The sequence below is a fragment of the Pan paniscus genome, chromosome X, assembly GCF_029289425.2.
Source record: "Pan paniscus chromosome X, NHGRI_mPanPan1-v2.0_pri, whole genome shotgun sequence".
In the NCBI taxonomy this organism is placed as follows: domain Eukaryota; kingdom Metazoa; phylum Chordata; class Mammalia; order Primates; family Hominidae; genus Pan; species Pan paniscus.
In genome coordinates this window covers 34256702-34273108 of record NC_073272.2, presented here as the reverse complement: position 1 = coordinate 34273108, position 16407 = coordinate 34256702, and the positions used below count along the sequence as shown (strand labels likewise).

At 34.4% G+C, this 16407-nt stretch overlaps 1 protein-coding gene across 1 annotated transcript in view; it reads left to right on the top strand.

The window, feature by feature from the left end:
* DMD (dystrophin) overlaps positions 1 to 16407 on the top strand; it is a 2218635-nt gene that overhangs the window by 875453 nt on the left and 1326775 nt on the right. Inside the window, exons 24-26 of the mRNA XM_063601607.1 lie at positions 2145 to 2258; positions 3250 to 3405; positions 11987 to 12157. Of these exons, the coding sequence (XP_063457677.1) occupies positions 2145 to 2258; positions 3250 to 3405; positions 11987 to 12157 (441 nt within the window). The remainder of the gene's footprint in view (positions 1 to 2144; positions 2259 to 3249; positions 3406 to 11986; positions 12158 to 16407) is intronic.

Here is a 16407-nt window from a genome sequence, read left to right as displayed (position 1 = left end):
GCGTTAAAATTAAGGTGTCAGCAGGACCTTGTCTGTTTTGGAGGCTTTGAGACAGAGTCTGTTTTATTGGCATTTTTAGCTTCTAGAAGCATTCCTTGTCTCATGTCCCCATCCTCCATCTTCAAAGTCAGCAGTGTAACATCATCTACTGTCAATTTCTCTCTCCCTGTCTATCTCCCTCTCCCTCTCTTTCTACCTCTCCTTCTCACCTTCCTTTCCCTATCCTGTTTCCTGTGTTGACTTCCTTTTAATTAGGACCTTTGTGATTACATTATGCCCTGGTGGATGATCCAGTATAATCTCCCCATCTCAGAATCCTTAATGTAATCACATCTGCAAAGTCCTTTCTGGTAATGTACTCACAGGTTTCAGAGATTAGGGTGAGGACATCTTGGGGGTAACATTATTCGGCCTTGCATGGTAAATAAATTAAACAGTATGGGAAAGGTTATCACAGTAGGCAGGAAGGAAATCCACCATAAACCAGGAAAAAGGATTATGAAATATTATTGGAAAATAGGTTGTCTCTGCTATAGATTAAATAGGTAGAATTTAGTTAGCTAATACCGAGAAAGAAAGAGTTCTTGAGAAAGCATAGCAGCATTTTCAGTTAACTGATATAAGTTCAACACTGGGTAGACAATATATATGGGGATTAATAAAATATTATGGTTGGAAAACTGGTTTGAGAGTAGACAGTGAATGTCCTTGGATGCTATGTTTTACAATCTGAGTTTTAATCTAGTGGTGATGAGACTGATAAGAATAACAATAAAAACTTAATAAGAAAAAACTGCTATTGGTTAAAGAGGGAAATAATATGATTCCACTTGTGTTTTCAAAACATTCCCTTGATGAGAGGAAGGAGGAGAGGAGAAGATTACTGGCATCACTGTAGATCAATAATTAGAATGAGGTGAGACCGAGGCAGATATCAAAATGAGCCAGTGCATTAATGGAGTCACTAATAAGACCTGAACAGCCAAAGCGTAGTGGCTCATGCCTATAATCCCAGCACTTTGGGCGGCTGAGGCAGGTAGATCACGAGGTCAAGAGATCAAGACCATGCTGGCCAACATGGCGAAACCCTGTCTCTACCAAAAACACAAAAATTTGCTGGGCATGGTAGTGCACACCTGTAATCCCAGCTACTTGGGAGGCTGAGGCAGGAGCAATCGCTTGAACCTGGGAGGTGGAGGCTGCAGTGAGCCAAGATTGTGCCACTTCACTCCAGCCTGGGCGACAGAGCAAGACTCCATCTCAAAAAAAAAAAAAAAAAAAAAAGACCTGAACAAGGACAGTGAAGATGTGAAATAAGAACAAATGTATACTTGAAAGATAACAGCAAGGTGATCATCTTGAAGTTCTCTTAGATAAATAGTTTAAAAATTATTATTAATAATCACATTAAAGGGGAAACTTTCTGTGGAGCACATATTTTCAATGTAAATTTAAGTAAAACGGAAGAAAATAACACATGTAGACAGCATAGTTGAATCATACTTTTTAGAAGTGGCAAAACAGCAGAAAAAAAGGTAATACGGGAAAGAATCATGGGTGAGAGATACTGGCTATTTATAAATGATAAAAGATGATGATTTTTACCTGATCATTACTTCGTACTGGTCAGACAAATAAAAGCAAAAGCTCTGTCTTTGAAGATGACAAAATATTAGTCCGAAAGTTCCCAACTGGAAGGACTATTTAAACTGTCATCTGTAGAAAACAATTTGTGAAAGTTCGGGTTTAGGGAGGCTATAAAGACACCATTACACTGAGTTTATTGTTCATAGTTTGTTTTATGTACTGTAAGGACACATTTTTAGTATTCTCATGAGTTGTTTTGTAACTTAAAATTTCTCTAGAGGGGGATATGATTTAATGTTCTCGAGAGTAACATCATAAAACCACATTTGGTAGTAATTTTTTATTTTGAACAATAGCAGACTTCACACACCAGTGCTCATACAGTAGACCATAAAAATGCAGTCTTAGTAAAAATATTCTTTGCCTCAAGAACTACTTAGAGACATCCTTTAAACATGGGAATTGTTTTTGGGCCTGTGTTTAGACATAACACAATGATGAATTGTGTTAAAAGTAATCAGCACACCAGTAATGCCTTATAACGGGTCTCGTTTCAGAATCACATACAAACCCTGAAGAAATGGATGGCTGAAGTTGATGTTTTTCTGAAGGAGGAATGGCCTGCCCTTGGAGATTCAGAAATTCTAAAAAAGCAGCTGAAACAGTGCAGAGTAAGATTTTTATATGATGCCTTTTATATGAATAATTTTGTATGAATATTATTTGGTTAGATCAGTGTTTTACAGCTGGGGTGGATTTTGCTCTCCTCTCCCCAGTGGATTTTTTTTAATGTTTCTAGACGTTTTTGATTGTCACAGCTGGGTTGGGGGTGGTGGTTAGATGCTACTGGTGTCTAATAGTTAGAGGAGAGAGATGCTGCTAAATATCATACAGTCCATAGAACATTCCTCCAGAACAAGGAACTGCACAATCTAAAATGTCACTAGTGCCAATGTTGAGAAACCCTGGGTTGAGTAAGTGAGGACCTGACAAAACATTGCCTTGTACTCAACCTCACTTGATAACATTATTTTACTATAAAATGCAGTATAATTTAAAGGTAAAGAATCCTTTGAGCTACTTGTTATTTCTTATGACAAATTACTATTCATACTGTGTTGTTCTCTTCATCTATAATGCACTGTACTATAATATAACACAATATGCATTTTGAAATTATATTCATTATACCATTGTCATGCAGCAGGAAGAAAACAATCTTGCTCTTTAAGGAAATTTTTTTACAATACAAGCTAAAAAAGCAAATCCCCCTCACAAATAACCTTCACACCCATTACACTGTAAACAATTTCTGCAATATCCTGTGTTTGAAAATGAAAATAGTAACAAAGATAATAAAGTATGAAGCCCATCATTTTCACACATTTTTCTAACCAGAAATATTACATTTATTTCCTTTTGTTTCTGATATAAGTAGGATACAAATAATTCCCCACTGGATTCATGCCATAATAACCATTGAACATTTTTGCAAGACTGTTAGGCAGTCATCTATATCAATATCTCTGTATCTCAGATTTTAAAAGACAAAAATCCATATGCAATGCCATCAGTCCCAATTTTACATTTTCTAGCTATGTTGCATATCTAATATGTGGCAGTAATTTTTTTCAGCTGGCTTAAATTGATTTATTTTCTTAGCTTCTAGTCAATGATATTCAGACAATTCAGCCCAGTCTAAACAGTGTCAATGAAGGTGGGCAGAAGATAAAGAATGAAGCAGAGCCAGAGTTTGCTTCGAGACTTGAGAAAGAACTCAAAGAACTTAACACTCAGTGGGATCACATGTGCCAACAGGTATGGGCAATCTCTTTCACTGTGGCTTGCCTCAACGTACTTAACTAAGATTTCCTAATGTCTCCCTTCACCGTTACTTTTGGTTAAGGCTTTGTTCCTATGTTTTTGCTTTAAAGCACAATTAATTCTGACAAATTAATCTTTTTTCTAGCATATCTAAATATTTTCATGGTATATATTTTAAATAGTACACATTCATCTTATTTTGGTCCTAAAATGACTTTCTTGAACACAACTGTCATACTAAAAAATGAAATCCTATTCTTAGTCATTATTTCCAATCCATGTTTTCTTCAGAACATAAATGTATAATAATAATGGGATTAAGAAAAATATGTTACACGGAGATATTTGGTACAAAATAAAATACATGGGTAATATATGTGTATGTAGAAATAGGATAAATAATTATAACTTTCGATTAACATTTCCAAGTTTGGCCTCTTCGACACATTTATTATTTATTTATTTAATTTTTGGGACAGGGTCTCCCTCTGTCACCCAGGCTGGAGTGCAGTGGTGTGAACTCGGCTCACCGCAGCCTCAACCTCCTGGGCTCAAGCAATTCTCCCATCTCAGCCCCCACAAGTAGCTAGAAGTACAGGTGTGTGCCACCATGCGTGGCTAATTTTTTGTTATTTTTTGGTAGAGACAGGGTCTTGCTATGTTTCTCAGGCTGGTTTTGAATTCCTGGGCTCAAACAATGCTCTTTCCTTGGCCACCCAAAATGCTGGAATTATAGGTGTGAGTTACCACACCTGGCTGACATCTAGTTTTAAATAACAATTAAGATTCAGTAACCATTAAGAATAGCTGAATTTAAAAAACACACACACACAAAATGACTGTACACTCATATTTGAGTTTCTCATTTTTCTACAGAAGAATGTTTTATAGATATCTATTTTATATTTAAATATTCAATTATGGATAGTAAGATATATTCAAAAATAGTGTATATCCAATACTTCTTGTTCGAAAGATAAAATTTTGAACTAAAGCAATGAATACTTTTAAGTTCACCAATACATTAGTCCGCGATCATCTGCAGTTTTGCTTCCCCTGGTTTCAAATGCTTGTGGTCAATTGGAATCCTGAAATCGGTGAGCACAGTAAAATAAGATATTTTGAGAGGGAGAAAAAGAGAGATAACTTGTTCTATTTTATTAGTTGTTAATCTCTTACTATGCATAATTTATAAATTAAATTTTATAGGTATGTATGAGTAGGAAAAAATCTAGTGTATATAGGGTTAGGTATTATCCATGGTTTCAGGCATCTATTGGAGGTCTTGGTATGAACATATCTTCCAAAGATACAAGGGAACTACTGTACCTTTTTGGAAGTTAATAAGGGGTTTCAATTTACGTGTTAGAGGCAGTCGGTCTTTGGTTACTGCTAAGTAAACTTTCAAAATAGAAAAGAAGTAATGTCAAAAGGCAAAAGCTACATTTGAAAATGAAAAAAAAAATTAGAAAAGTCAAGACAAATCACTCAGCTAATACAATCACTGACAAGTGTTCATTGGTTCTGTTAATTCACAGATGAGCTGTCCCTGGCTCAGCTACCTCACATTCTTCTCCTGAAGTAAGTCAGTGCTAGAAGAGTTGTTCAGGAAAAAAAAAATATTACTTAAATAATAGATTATACCATTGATGTTTTCCTGGAAGGCCAGTATGAAAGGTATTTGTTTTTTATTTGTTGAATGTTCTTAATGGATGAATAAAAAGAACATCACCAATTTATGTAGAGCAAGGGGAAAACATCAGCCAAAAAAAAAAGTATAAAACCAACAATATTACTAAAACCTCAAGGTTTTTACATTTTACAGGAGTACAATTTGTAAAGGCTCTCTAAAAATTTCTTTGCTTAAGACCTTATGTCTGTTATATGTACTAAGAATTTGTTGTTGAAGAGAAATATTTTAAACACACTCATCTGTTGCATAGCAAAAAAGCTATAGATCCAAGCTATGTTCTGATCTCCATTTTCTAACCTTATATTATATGTATCTGTGCTTTTCCTACGAGTATCACTCTGGCCATGTTCTGACTTTGTAGCCAAATGAGTTAGGTTGTAAAAGGAAGGAACAATGCGCTCAAGGAGAAGAAGAAGACGATGCGGTAAAAACAAGGAAGCCATATGTGAATATTGTTACCAATTCAGCGTTCCAGAGAGAAGAATGGAAATGAAGTGTAAATCTATGCATTACAGAAATATCTACAGACAAAATAAGTGTGTGATACACTCTTTTGGGTTAAAGATAATTCCTTTTTTGTCACCAGATGCCAATGTCTGCAAAAACATAAATAATTTGAAACAAAATTGTCCAAATATCTGATATATTTGAGGATGCTTTCACATCCCATGATCTAATTTTGGGTATATAAAATGGTTATTATTATTTTAAATTTTAAAGGGTATGTATATAAGTTTAAAAATCTAGATTCCAGCTATTTCTAAAAAAATGATCAGATATAAGTGAGGGAATAAAATAGACATTGTAGTTATCTTCACGGAGATAATAGTTTAGTGGTGAAAATGGAAAGTGAAGTGGTTAACACATTATCACAACAATGTCTGATTTGAAGTCTTGCTTACACTCTGAATGTAGCAATAAGAACCCTTTAAATGAGAGTGACAGGAGCAGGAAAACTACTTTCTATTGGGTAGTCAGTAGAGTGTTTTCTGAAGAGGCGAAATTAAAGTTGATACCCGAGTAGTGGGAACTTGACAATTTGTTGTGTCAAGGAATTCTGCCAGAAAATGAAGTGGAGAAAACATCTGAGGCAAGAGAGGGCTTAGCACGTTTGAGGAGCTCAAAGGAAGCCAGGAGAAAAAGAGTGGGAAAATGAGTCAGAAAGGAATATGGAAGCCACAGTGATGATTTAGTCATTATGTCAAGTACTTTGGAATGTCATCTGACTTTTCAGCATAGGAGTGGCATCATTTCATTTCATTTAAAATGGTTGTTTTAAGTTTGCTGCATATTCCTATTAGAAGAAGAATAAATCAAAAGGGCTGAAGTGGAAGCAGGTAGGGATTGCAATTGTCCAGGTAGAAAAAAAAAACAGGCAGGAAAAAGGGGATATTTGTGGATATTGTAGTTTTCTGAGGAACCTCCATGCTGTTCTCTACAGTGACTGTACCATTTATATTCCCACTAACAGTGTAGTGTAGTTCCTTTTTATCTGCATCCGTGCCAACAATTACTTTTTGTCTTTTTGGCAATATACATCCTAGCTGGGATGACATGATACCTCATTGTGGTTTTGGTTTGCATTTATTTGATGATTACCGATGTGGAATTTTTTTTCATATATTAATTGGCCATTTTTTCTTCTTTTGGAAATAACTGTTCAGATTATTTGCCCATTTTTGAATCCCATCACATCCACATATGATATGATGTTTTATATCATAAAAATCGTTATTTTTGTTTTTATGATATCTGAGTTTCTAGCTTCTGCACAGCAAAGGAAACAGTAAACAGAATGAAAAGACAATCCACAGAATGGGAAAAAATATTTGCAAACTACTCATCCAACAGAGGATTAGTATCCTCATTACATTTTTGATGAGGACTTTCACACTGATATCTACCCAGAAGTATTATTCCTATCCTAACATGACACATTCCTTTATTCTTTTTAACAGATCCCATTAGATCTGGCAGTACTTGCTGAAGGAGAGTGTTTGTTGATAGTCTAGAGGAAGAATGAGGGAAGAATCAAAGTGTTTTCAGATATATTTCTGTTATGAGCTACATTGTAGGTCATTGTGATTTTAAAGAAAGAAAGAGTGGGTACTAAGAGAAGAACAAAATGGAATAGCTTACTAGAGTGACTAGCGGTTCCATCTTAGCCATATTTATTTCGGAGAAAAAGACAATCAGACATGTATCTGGAAGTCAAGTACACTTTTCAAACTGGGCATATAAACGAGGTACATAAAAATAAAGATAACATGTATATAAGATACTGTTTCTTGCCTATTGAGAAGATTTCCCCATGCTCCCATCCCTAACATGCTTGGTCAAATTGGATAATTCGTAAACTCTTAGAGATGGAAAAGAATCTATTTTTGTTTAAACCACTTTGTTGAGGTATGACTGACATACCAAAAGCTGTACATATTTAATTTATACAACTCGATTAGTTTGGGGATAAGCATATACCCATGAGACTTATTACCACATTCAAGATGATAAACTTACCTATCACCTCCAAAAGTTTCCTTCTGCTCCTTAATTTATTTAATTTTTTTGTTTTGTGATAAGAGCTCCTAAGATCTATCCTCTTAGAATATTTTTAACAATGCAGTATTTTTAACTATAGGCCCAATGTTGTACAGTAGATCTGCAGAGCTAATTCATCTTGCATAACTGAAGCTTTGTATCCTTTGGGCATCATTTTGCCATTTTCCCCTCTCTCAGCCTTTGGAAACCACTATTCTACTCTCTAGTTCTATGAGTTTGACTGTTTTAGATTCTAGGGAATGGAAGGAAATATTCACAAATCATATGTCTGGCAAATGATTAATATCCAAAATATATAAGGAACTTCTAAAATTCAATAGCAAAAATAAAACTGAAAAATAACCTGATTAAAAATGAGCACAGGACTTGAATAGTCATTTCTCTAAAGAATACGTAGAAATGACCAACAGGTATATGAAAAGGTGCATCACTAATCATCTGAAAAATGCAGTTAAAAGCCACAAGAACCTCTTCATACCTGTTAGGGTGGCTATTATCAGAACAAAACAAAGCAAAAGATAGTAAGTGTTGGCAAGAATGTGGAGAAAAGGGAATTCTTTTATGGTGTTGGTTGGAATGTAAATTGGTGCAGCCATTTGGGAGAACAGTTTGGAGGTTCCTCAAAAAATTACAAATAGAATTTCCATTTCATTCACCAATCCCGCTTCTGGATATATATCCAAAGGAAATAAAATCAGGATCTCAAGGAGGTATCTGCACCCCTATGTTTACAGCAGCAATATTTATAATAGCCAAGACATGGAAACAATCTAAATGTATATTGTCAAATAAATAAAACATGGTATATGCATATAATGGAATATTATGTAGCTTTAAAAAAGAAAATTCTTCCATTTGCAGCAGCATAGATGAACTTGGAGGATAGTATGCTAAATGAAATAAACCAGACACACGCGGTCAAATACTGGAGAATATTTTTTGTGTGGATAGAAAGGCACAGTGTGTAAGACCAGAAGCTCTGAGATCAGATCGCCTGGGTTTAAGTCTATCCACATCATAAACTGCCTGTGTGATTCTAGAAAAGTTGTTTAACCTTTTTGTGCTTGAGTCTCCCAATCTTTAAAATGTGATGATATTAATACATAATTCATAAGTATATAATAATTAAATGAGTTCATCTTTTCAAGGTGTATACAGCCTCATCTAACATAGATTAATCACTATACATGTTTGTTAAATGGAAAACAAATAGAAACCTACATATATAAAATTATAAAACATGTATACTTTCTAAATAAATAATATATGGTTATATATTTTAATTATTAGTGGCTTTAAATTTATAGTAAATAGTTATCAATAAATGGGATTTAGAGATTAGGTGGATGTCTTTCTGCCAGCTTGCAGATCATTGTGTTTCTCTGGGTCAGTATACTCTTTGGGTGTAGTGATCCCCAGATCTCTTTCGTCAGATCTCTAACAGTCTGTTTTTCCATCTTTCTGCAAAAACTAGCTTCTTGTTTTACCGAGAAAATATAAGCAATCAGAATAGAAGTTGCAGTACTCCCACTGACCTGCATATAAGCTCACAGACTCTACTTTCCCTTTGTTTACATAGATGAACTTTCTGTGCTTTTGTCTAAGGCCAGCTTTTCCACTTACGTACCTGGATCCCTTTCCCTTGTCTCTCCACGAGGACATTGTAACAGCTAATGAACAGCCGTCTACCTCCTACATCTTCTCCACGCTACATCATTCCCATCAGTAGAGAATTATTCTGTAATATCTCCTGTCATTTAAAAGAGTCCTCAATTGGACAACAATCTCTCTAGCAACCTCTCCATTCCCGTTTCCCTTTACAGACATTCCTTTCTCTCCATTTCACTCCTTTCCTTCTCTCTTGATGCCAATTAAGAGAGCTAATCAAACTGTTATCCTCACTATTCTATTAAAGCAAATTTTGTCAGGGTCACCAGTGAATTCGTATTACTAAATCGCTAAATTCAGTTGGCTTCTGTGTCATCATTCTTTCTTAATTATCTCTTAGTTTTCCCTGACCACTGTCAATATCCTTGGTGGTTCTATTGCCGTGACCACTAAATTTGAAAGTGTTCCAGGGCTCAGTCTGTGGACTCCTTTTTTTTTTTTTTCCCTATTACCACTCACTCTCCGGGTCAACTTATCAAGCTCCATAGTTTTAAATGTAATCTGTAAGTTGTTCCTGCTGTAAGTTTTTTTTTTTTTTTTTTTTTTTTTTTAACAATCTGGACCCTTTCTAATGATCCTAGACCTGCATACCCATTTGCCCACTCAACACCTCCACATCAATTAATAATAGGCATATTAAATCTAACATGTCAAAACAAAATGCCTGACGTATACCCCAGTCTACTACCCTAGAAATTTGCCTGTTATTACAAATGGCACCTCCATCTTTCCACTTATTCAAGCCAAATCCCACGAGATTTTCTTGTCTCCTATATTTCTCTTACAGCCGAACATCAAATCTATCACCAAATGCTGTCGTTTTTGCCTTCAAAATTTCCAGGATCCAACAATATCTCACCATACTTGAGCGCATGCACACACACACACACACACACACACACACACAAAGTATGTATCTGAATGTATAGTTTTTACTAGAAGTCTTGGCTGAATTCCATTAGTCCCTCTAATATTTTTGTAGCTTCACCAACTGCCTTAAAAGATTATAACAGAGCAGAGTTTCTAAGTAGAAATTTAGCAGCAGGTTTTCTTAATTTATAAAATAGCAAAAATAGCAGCATGTTTTCTTAAGTTTATTATAGGTTCATTCACTGCACAAAATAATATTTATACCTTTTCTAGTACAATTGCAAGACATATTGTTCTAGATGTGTTAGGGCGAAACATTTATTTACATTGTAGTAGATCAGGTACTACATTTACCTAGGTAAGTAAAGAACCTAAAATGAAGTATTATCTATATTAGGCTCAAAATGGTTGTAAATTATAAGGAAAATCAATGCGATGGTGATTCTACACATATTTACTATTGGGCAAAGTACCATGAACACTTCATTTTACTAAAACTGTGCATTATATATTAAAACAATACTATGAAAACTCTGTTACTTAAAATATATAATGTTGTTTCAACCAGAGAGAGTACCATCTTTTGAATAGAGTTACTGTTTAAAGTAAAAGCACTATGTATAATAATTGTAATACTATAGAGTGCCTTGTAACAAGGTATATGATTTTCTTTTAGATGTTTTAAGTTTTGCATTTTTCTGGTTAATGAGTAATGGAGTCCATCGTAGAAAGTTTTAGTTTTCAAAAATGCATGAGGCTTTAAATAGCAGATGTTTTCTATAACCACAGACAGACTCTTTTGCAACTTGCATTTTACACGTAAAACTTTATATTGAGCCACTTTTCATTTCAGTAAAGATGTATTTGTGATGCACAGTATCCCATAGTATATATATGTCATAATTTAATCTCTCATGAAAGCACCTTTGGGTTTGTTTTCAAGATGTTTGGTCTTTAAAGCTGAATTAAATATTGTACATGTTACTCTCTACACTTTGGTTGGCATGATTCACTCTCAAAAAATGGAGCAGTTAACTCAGATCCGTGGACATTAACATTTTTATATGTTTTGCCATCTTACTATCTAAAAGGTTGTATTATGTTGGATATTTCCCTCAACAAGTATAAAAACTTTGATTTTCCCACATCCCTGCCCAAAATGGGCTCTTTATTAATTTTTATTTTTCCCTGTCTTAACATGTGAAAATGCATTAATTCACTTCGATTTGCAATCATTTAACTATAAATGGTATTAGAACATCTTTTATATACATGTATTGCCATATATTATCTTCTTTGTGAATTGCCAAACTACGTTTTATGCACTTTTCATTTTTTCTTTTTAATTTATGAGAGTTTCTGTAGATACATGATTATGAAGTTCTTAGAATATTTAAAATAGTAAAACATTATGAAAGAACACAAAGAATAACTATTTCTATGTATGCCAATAAAATTACTTTTCCAACTGAAACATATTATTTTAAAAAGCCTTGTTTTTCTCCATTCACAGGAAAGCATTGTCACACAAACAGCTGAATTATCATCATCGGGCAATACGTTCATTTTATTAAGTATGCCAAAAAAACAGACATGTCTTATTTTCACACTTATGGGAAATTGAGTGTATCTGATCCCCATGAGTTATTTTCTTATGCATATAAGCTTTTTACTTCTTTATCATTACTATCTAAGCTTTCTGTTATTTACATACTGATCAAATAATATAATAATAGTGTTTCATCACTGTCAATAATCGTGTTTTGTTTGTTTGTTTTGTGGAAGGTCTATGCCAGAAAGGAGGCCTTGAAGGGAGGTTTGGAGAAAACTGTAAGCCTCCAGAAAGATCTATCAGAGATGCACGAATGGATGACACAAGCTGAAGAAGAGTATCTTGAGAGAGATTTTGAATATAAAACTCCAGATGAATTACAGAAAGCAGTTGAAGAGATGAAGGTAAAAAAAAGAAAAACTAAGTAAAACAAAGGAAATAAATTGAAAAAGAAAGAAATGCAACAATGCTTGAAGTTGTATACAGTCTGCTCTTTCCTGGTTCTAAGAGAAGAGGTTAATTTTTAATTAATAATTTTAATTTAGCTTCAAGTTTAATATACATTTTAACAACCTTAAACTGTTTAATTTTAATGCATTGTGGTCAATTATGAAAATTGAAAATCACAATTTGAAACAATTTTCCCTTGAAATCATGTAGTATTAAGAGAGCAGAATCAACTCATTGCATTAACTGTCTGTAGCTGATGTAAATGTACGTTGAAACTGTGCAAAAGTATTCTTGAAAAGACAAATTTGTAATGTAGTCAACAAACTGTGTTAATTTGGTAGTTTAAAGACATTTCTGAGAATTTGGAAACACTAAATATTTGAACCCGTAGCCTTTAATATGGATAGAAAGGACTGAGTTTACATGTACTTTTCTTGAAACAATAGGACAAAATATAACATTGACTTATTACCAAGGAAACTGGTATGTAGTATGTAGTATGGATTTGGAGGTGAAGCCTGGAGTTGAACCTACATAGTGGCATTTCGTATGGCCTTGGGCAACAATATAATAGTCAGTATAATCCTCTGTTTTATCATGTTTATATCATCATACTTCCTCACTTGAATGTATGAACTGTTGATTGTAACTAACATGTAAGTAAATTGCCTAACTCAGAGTTGGTGCTCAATTAGGAGCTATAATCATAATTATTATTTTTATGTGCTAGCAAGAACTTAGAGAATAACGTGAAATATTAATACTGTAGATCTTTTTTTGGTTCAAGGATTGTGACAAGGAAAAATCAATGTGGAGCCAGATACTTGAGTTTAAAACTTAGTTCGGCCCCGTGCCAACTGTATAAATTGGGGTGAGTTACATGAGCTTACTGAGCCAAATTCCTTCATTTGTGAACTGGGTATCAGAATGTCTGCTTTCAGAATCATTAGAGGGATGAAATATGAAATTTCTAACACAATGCCTAGCACAGTATAAATGACCATGACTCGTTATCTATTATTTTAATTGTGAAAGGGCCACATGGTAAAAAATTGTGTACTCTATTATATAATTTAAATGATAATTCAGAAATATCTATTATAGTTAATAGCAGAAAGTAACTCACATGAAAACTCAGATGTTTAAATATCGAATCTGTCATACGGCTTTAGTCAAATGTTGAAAGTAAATATCTAATATACTCCATAAATATGTATAAATATTATGTGTATAAAACTATAATGAAGAAAAAATTTGTATAAACTAATCATTTCTAGAGTATTAAAAACACAGAAGTATTCTAATCTAGCAATAGCATATTTATCAACTAAAACTTATTGCATAGTTACTATGTGCCAAACACCCTCTAGCTACTGAATATAGAGGGTGGTGAGCAAGACCACTGCCTTGGAATTTACATTCTAGTGTTCTAGCGTGTGGTGAGGAGCAGGCAATAAATGGAAAAATAAATGAAATCATGATAATTTGCCTAAAAGTAAACATGGATTTTGAAATCAAGAATGAATAATGTTCAGGCAGGATTTGAGGGTGGTAGGATGCTATTTTAGAAAAACTTGACTTATAGAGCATTTATGAAGAATTGTATGTAATATGAGAGAACTGAATCATAAGGAAAAGCCAACCACTTAAAAAAATCTTTATGGAAACACATTCTATTCAGAGAACATAGCTTCTGCAAAGACCCTGAAGCTAATTGGGAAGAAAAAGAAATCTGCCTGAAGGAAGGAAAATGGGATAAAATTACCTCAGATAAGTCTTAGGAGGTGGGCAAATACCTGTTAACAAACGGGTTTTGTTAGAGTATCACAGTTTTTTTTCTAAATGGACAAGAAAAACCTTTGGAGTATTTCAAAAGAGAGACCAAAATAATTTAAAATTTGACTTTGGGGAGGTCACCCCTGAGGAAAACTTTATCAGAATGTGAGAGCTAGAAGGTACTTTGAAACTTGTGTAATCCACACTTCTCTCTCTGCTTATCAGAAAACTGCAATTCCCAGATAGGTCAAATAATTTAGCCATAGCCACAGACTTTATTTGTGGTAGAGCCCACAGGATTGAAGGTATTTTATTCTATTTCATCTCTGTTTTCCTTTCCTTTCCTTTCCTTTCCTTTCCTTTCCTTTCCTTTCCTTTCCTTTCCTTTCCCTTTCCCTTTCCCTTTCCCTTTCCCTTTCCCTTTCCCTTTCCCTTTCCCTTTCCCTTTCCCTTTCCCTTTCCCTTTCCCTTTCCCTTTCCTTTTCCTTTTCCTTTCTTTTCCATTGTGTGTCACTCATATGGCCTTTTCTCTTGTATCTCAATTCCTTTCTCACTGTGTCTATTTATGTATGGCCACTACCTCAGATCCCTAAGTAGATACTATAGAGTCATTTGTGTTCAGCTGCTCTGATTATCCCTGGGTTCCTTTAGTTCAGTGCCTCTTCTGGCCCTCTTCCCTCTCCCTATGAGCGATTTGCCTGTGTCACCAACAACCCAGTCAGATCTCTCTTATTTTCCTGTGCTCTAGAGTAAACTGTCTCAAATTTTTAAAATTTGAAAACCATCCTTGAAATGAGTGTTCCAACAAATTTGTCTACATTGATTGACATGTTTTGATAATTGGTCTAGCTACAAAATTGGTTTAGTGTGGGGGTGATAGTAAAAAGAGGTAAACTCGGGAAGCCTCTGGCAACAACCACTGGAAGAGTTGGCAGGAATATTTCATTTCTTGAGTTTTCAGCCTGCTACTCAAGACAGTTTCTTTAAGGCAACTTCACTACCTGGAGGTTAGCAATAGTACCTTGTCCAGACTTCTACCTGTGCTCATTTGATAGCTAATTTTTCTTTATTGTCAGAAGATACTAACAGACCTGTTTTGACATCTCTCCCTGATACTCAAAGAAGAAATAGAGACCCCCCTTCTGTTTATGTTCTTTCCTGTGTTTTACCTGAAAATGGAAGTGCTGTTTTGATAACTTCTTTTTCCCCTGAAAAGGAAAGTTTTTTTGATATAAAAGAACCCAGGGTACTGTTTGATAAACAACCTCTGACTTTAAAACTTTTATGGAGATCAGCAATCACTATATGGTAAAACTTTATACTAAAACCCTTTGAAAAACACTCTGGAAAGTTATTAACTGTTTTTATTTTTTTTTTAATTTTTACTCTATTATAACTCTAGTACTAGTGCTTACCAGAACTTACACATAAAGTGAGAATAGTAAATACACAAATAAATTTGTATAATCACTACAGCAGTGATTCCTGCATCTGAACGGACATCAGAATCACCTGGAAGTCTTGTTTAATACACAGAGTGCTGGGCCCTGACCCCAGAATTTCTGATTCAGTGAGTCTTGGGTGAGGCCTGTAGTTTTTCATTTTTAACAAGTTTCAGTTTGATACCAAAGAACAAGTTGCAGAGTGATTCCAAGGGCGCTCACTTTAAGAAGCACTGGTGTGAAATCCTAGCAATGAAAGATGGCAGAGCATATCATAGTTAGATTCATGGAAAGAAACAAGAGCCACCGTTTTTTTGAGGATTTGTATAGAAACTGTACCAGTCATTTAGCTTTCTACCTTTTCTCCTAGTAGAGAAATTCATCATCATCTTCTTTCCTCATATGTACCTGGATTAATAAATTTTGCTGTTTCTTCTTCGAACCTTTCCCAAGATCTGAGGCTCTTATTAAACCAAGAATATATGAAGTCTAAAAACCATGGAAAGAAGTGTTCTTCATTCTACATTTTTATATAGTTGCTTGGGTTATTTATAATGAGCATAAATTGTAATTTTATTCATTAGACTGACTACAACATGCTCCTTCTTCAGCTCATGGAACATTTGAGACCCGCTTAACAGAAACTATGAGAAAGAGAGGATATAACTCTGAGGATGATTTCCTTAAACTCTCTGAACCTCAGTTTTCTAATGTCCAATATAGAGATAACAAAACACATCCGCGAAGGTTTGGGTAAAGATCTAATGAGGTAGCACTTATGCCATGGCTGGCACAGAACACAGTAGCACATATTAAATGATGAATGGTAATGAAACTTGTTGATTATACTATAATTACTAAAGTCAAAATACAATTTGTGTAAAAACAAACTCTATGCTCAGTGATGCCAAAAAGCTGATGTATTTAGAATATTGAACTAAAGATTTCAATGAATTAAAATCGGTGAAGGTAAGCATTCTATAGAC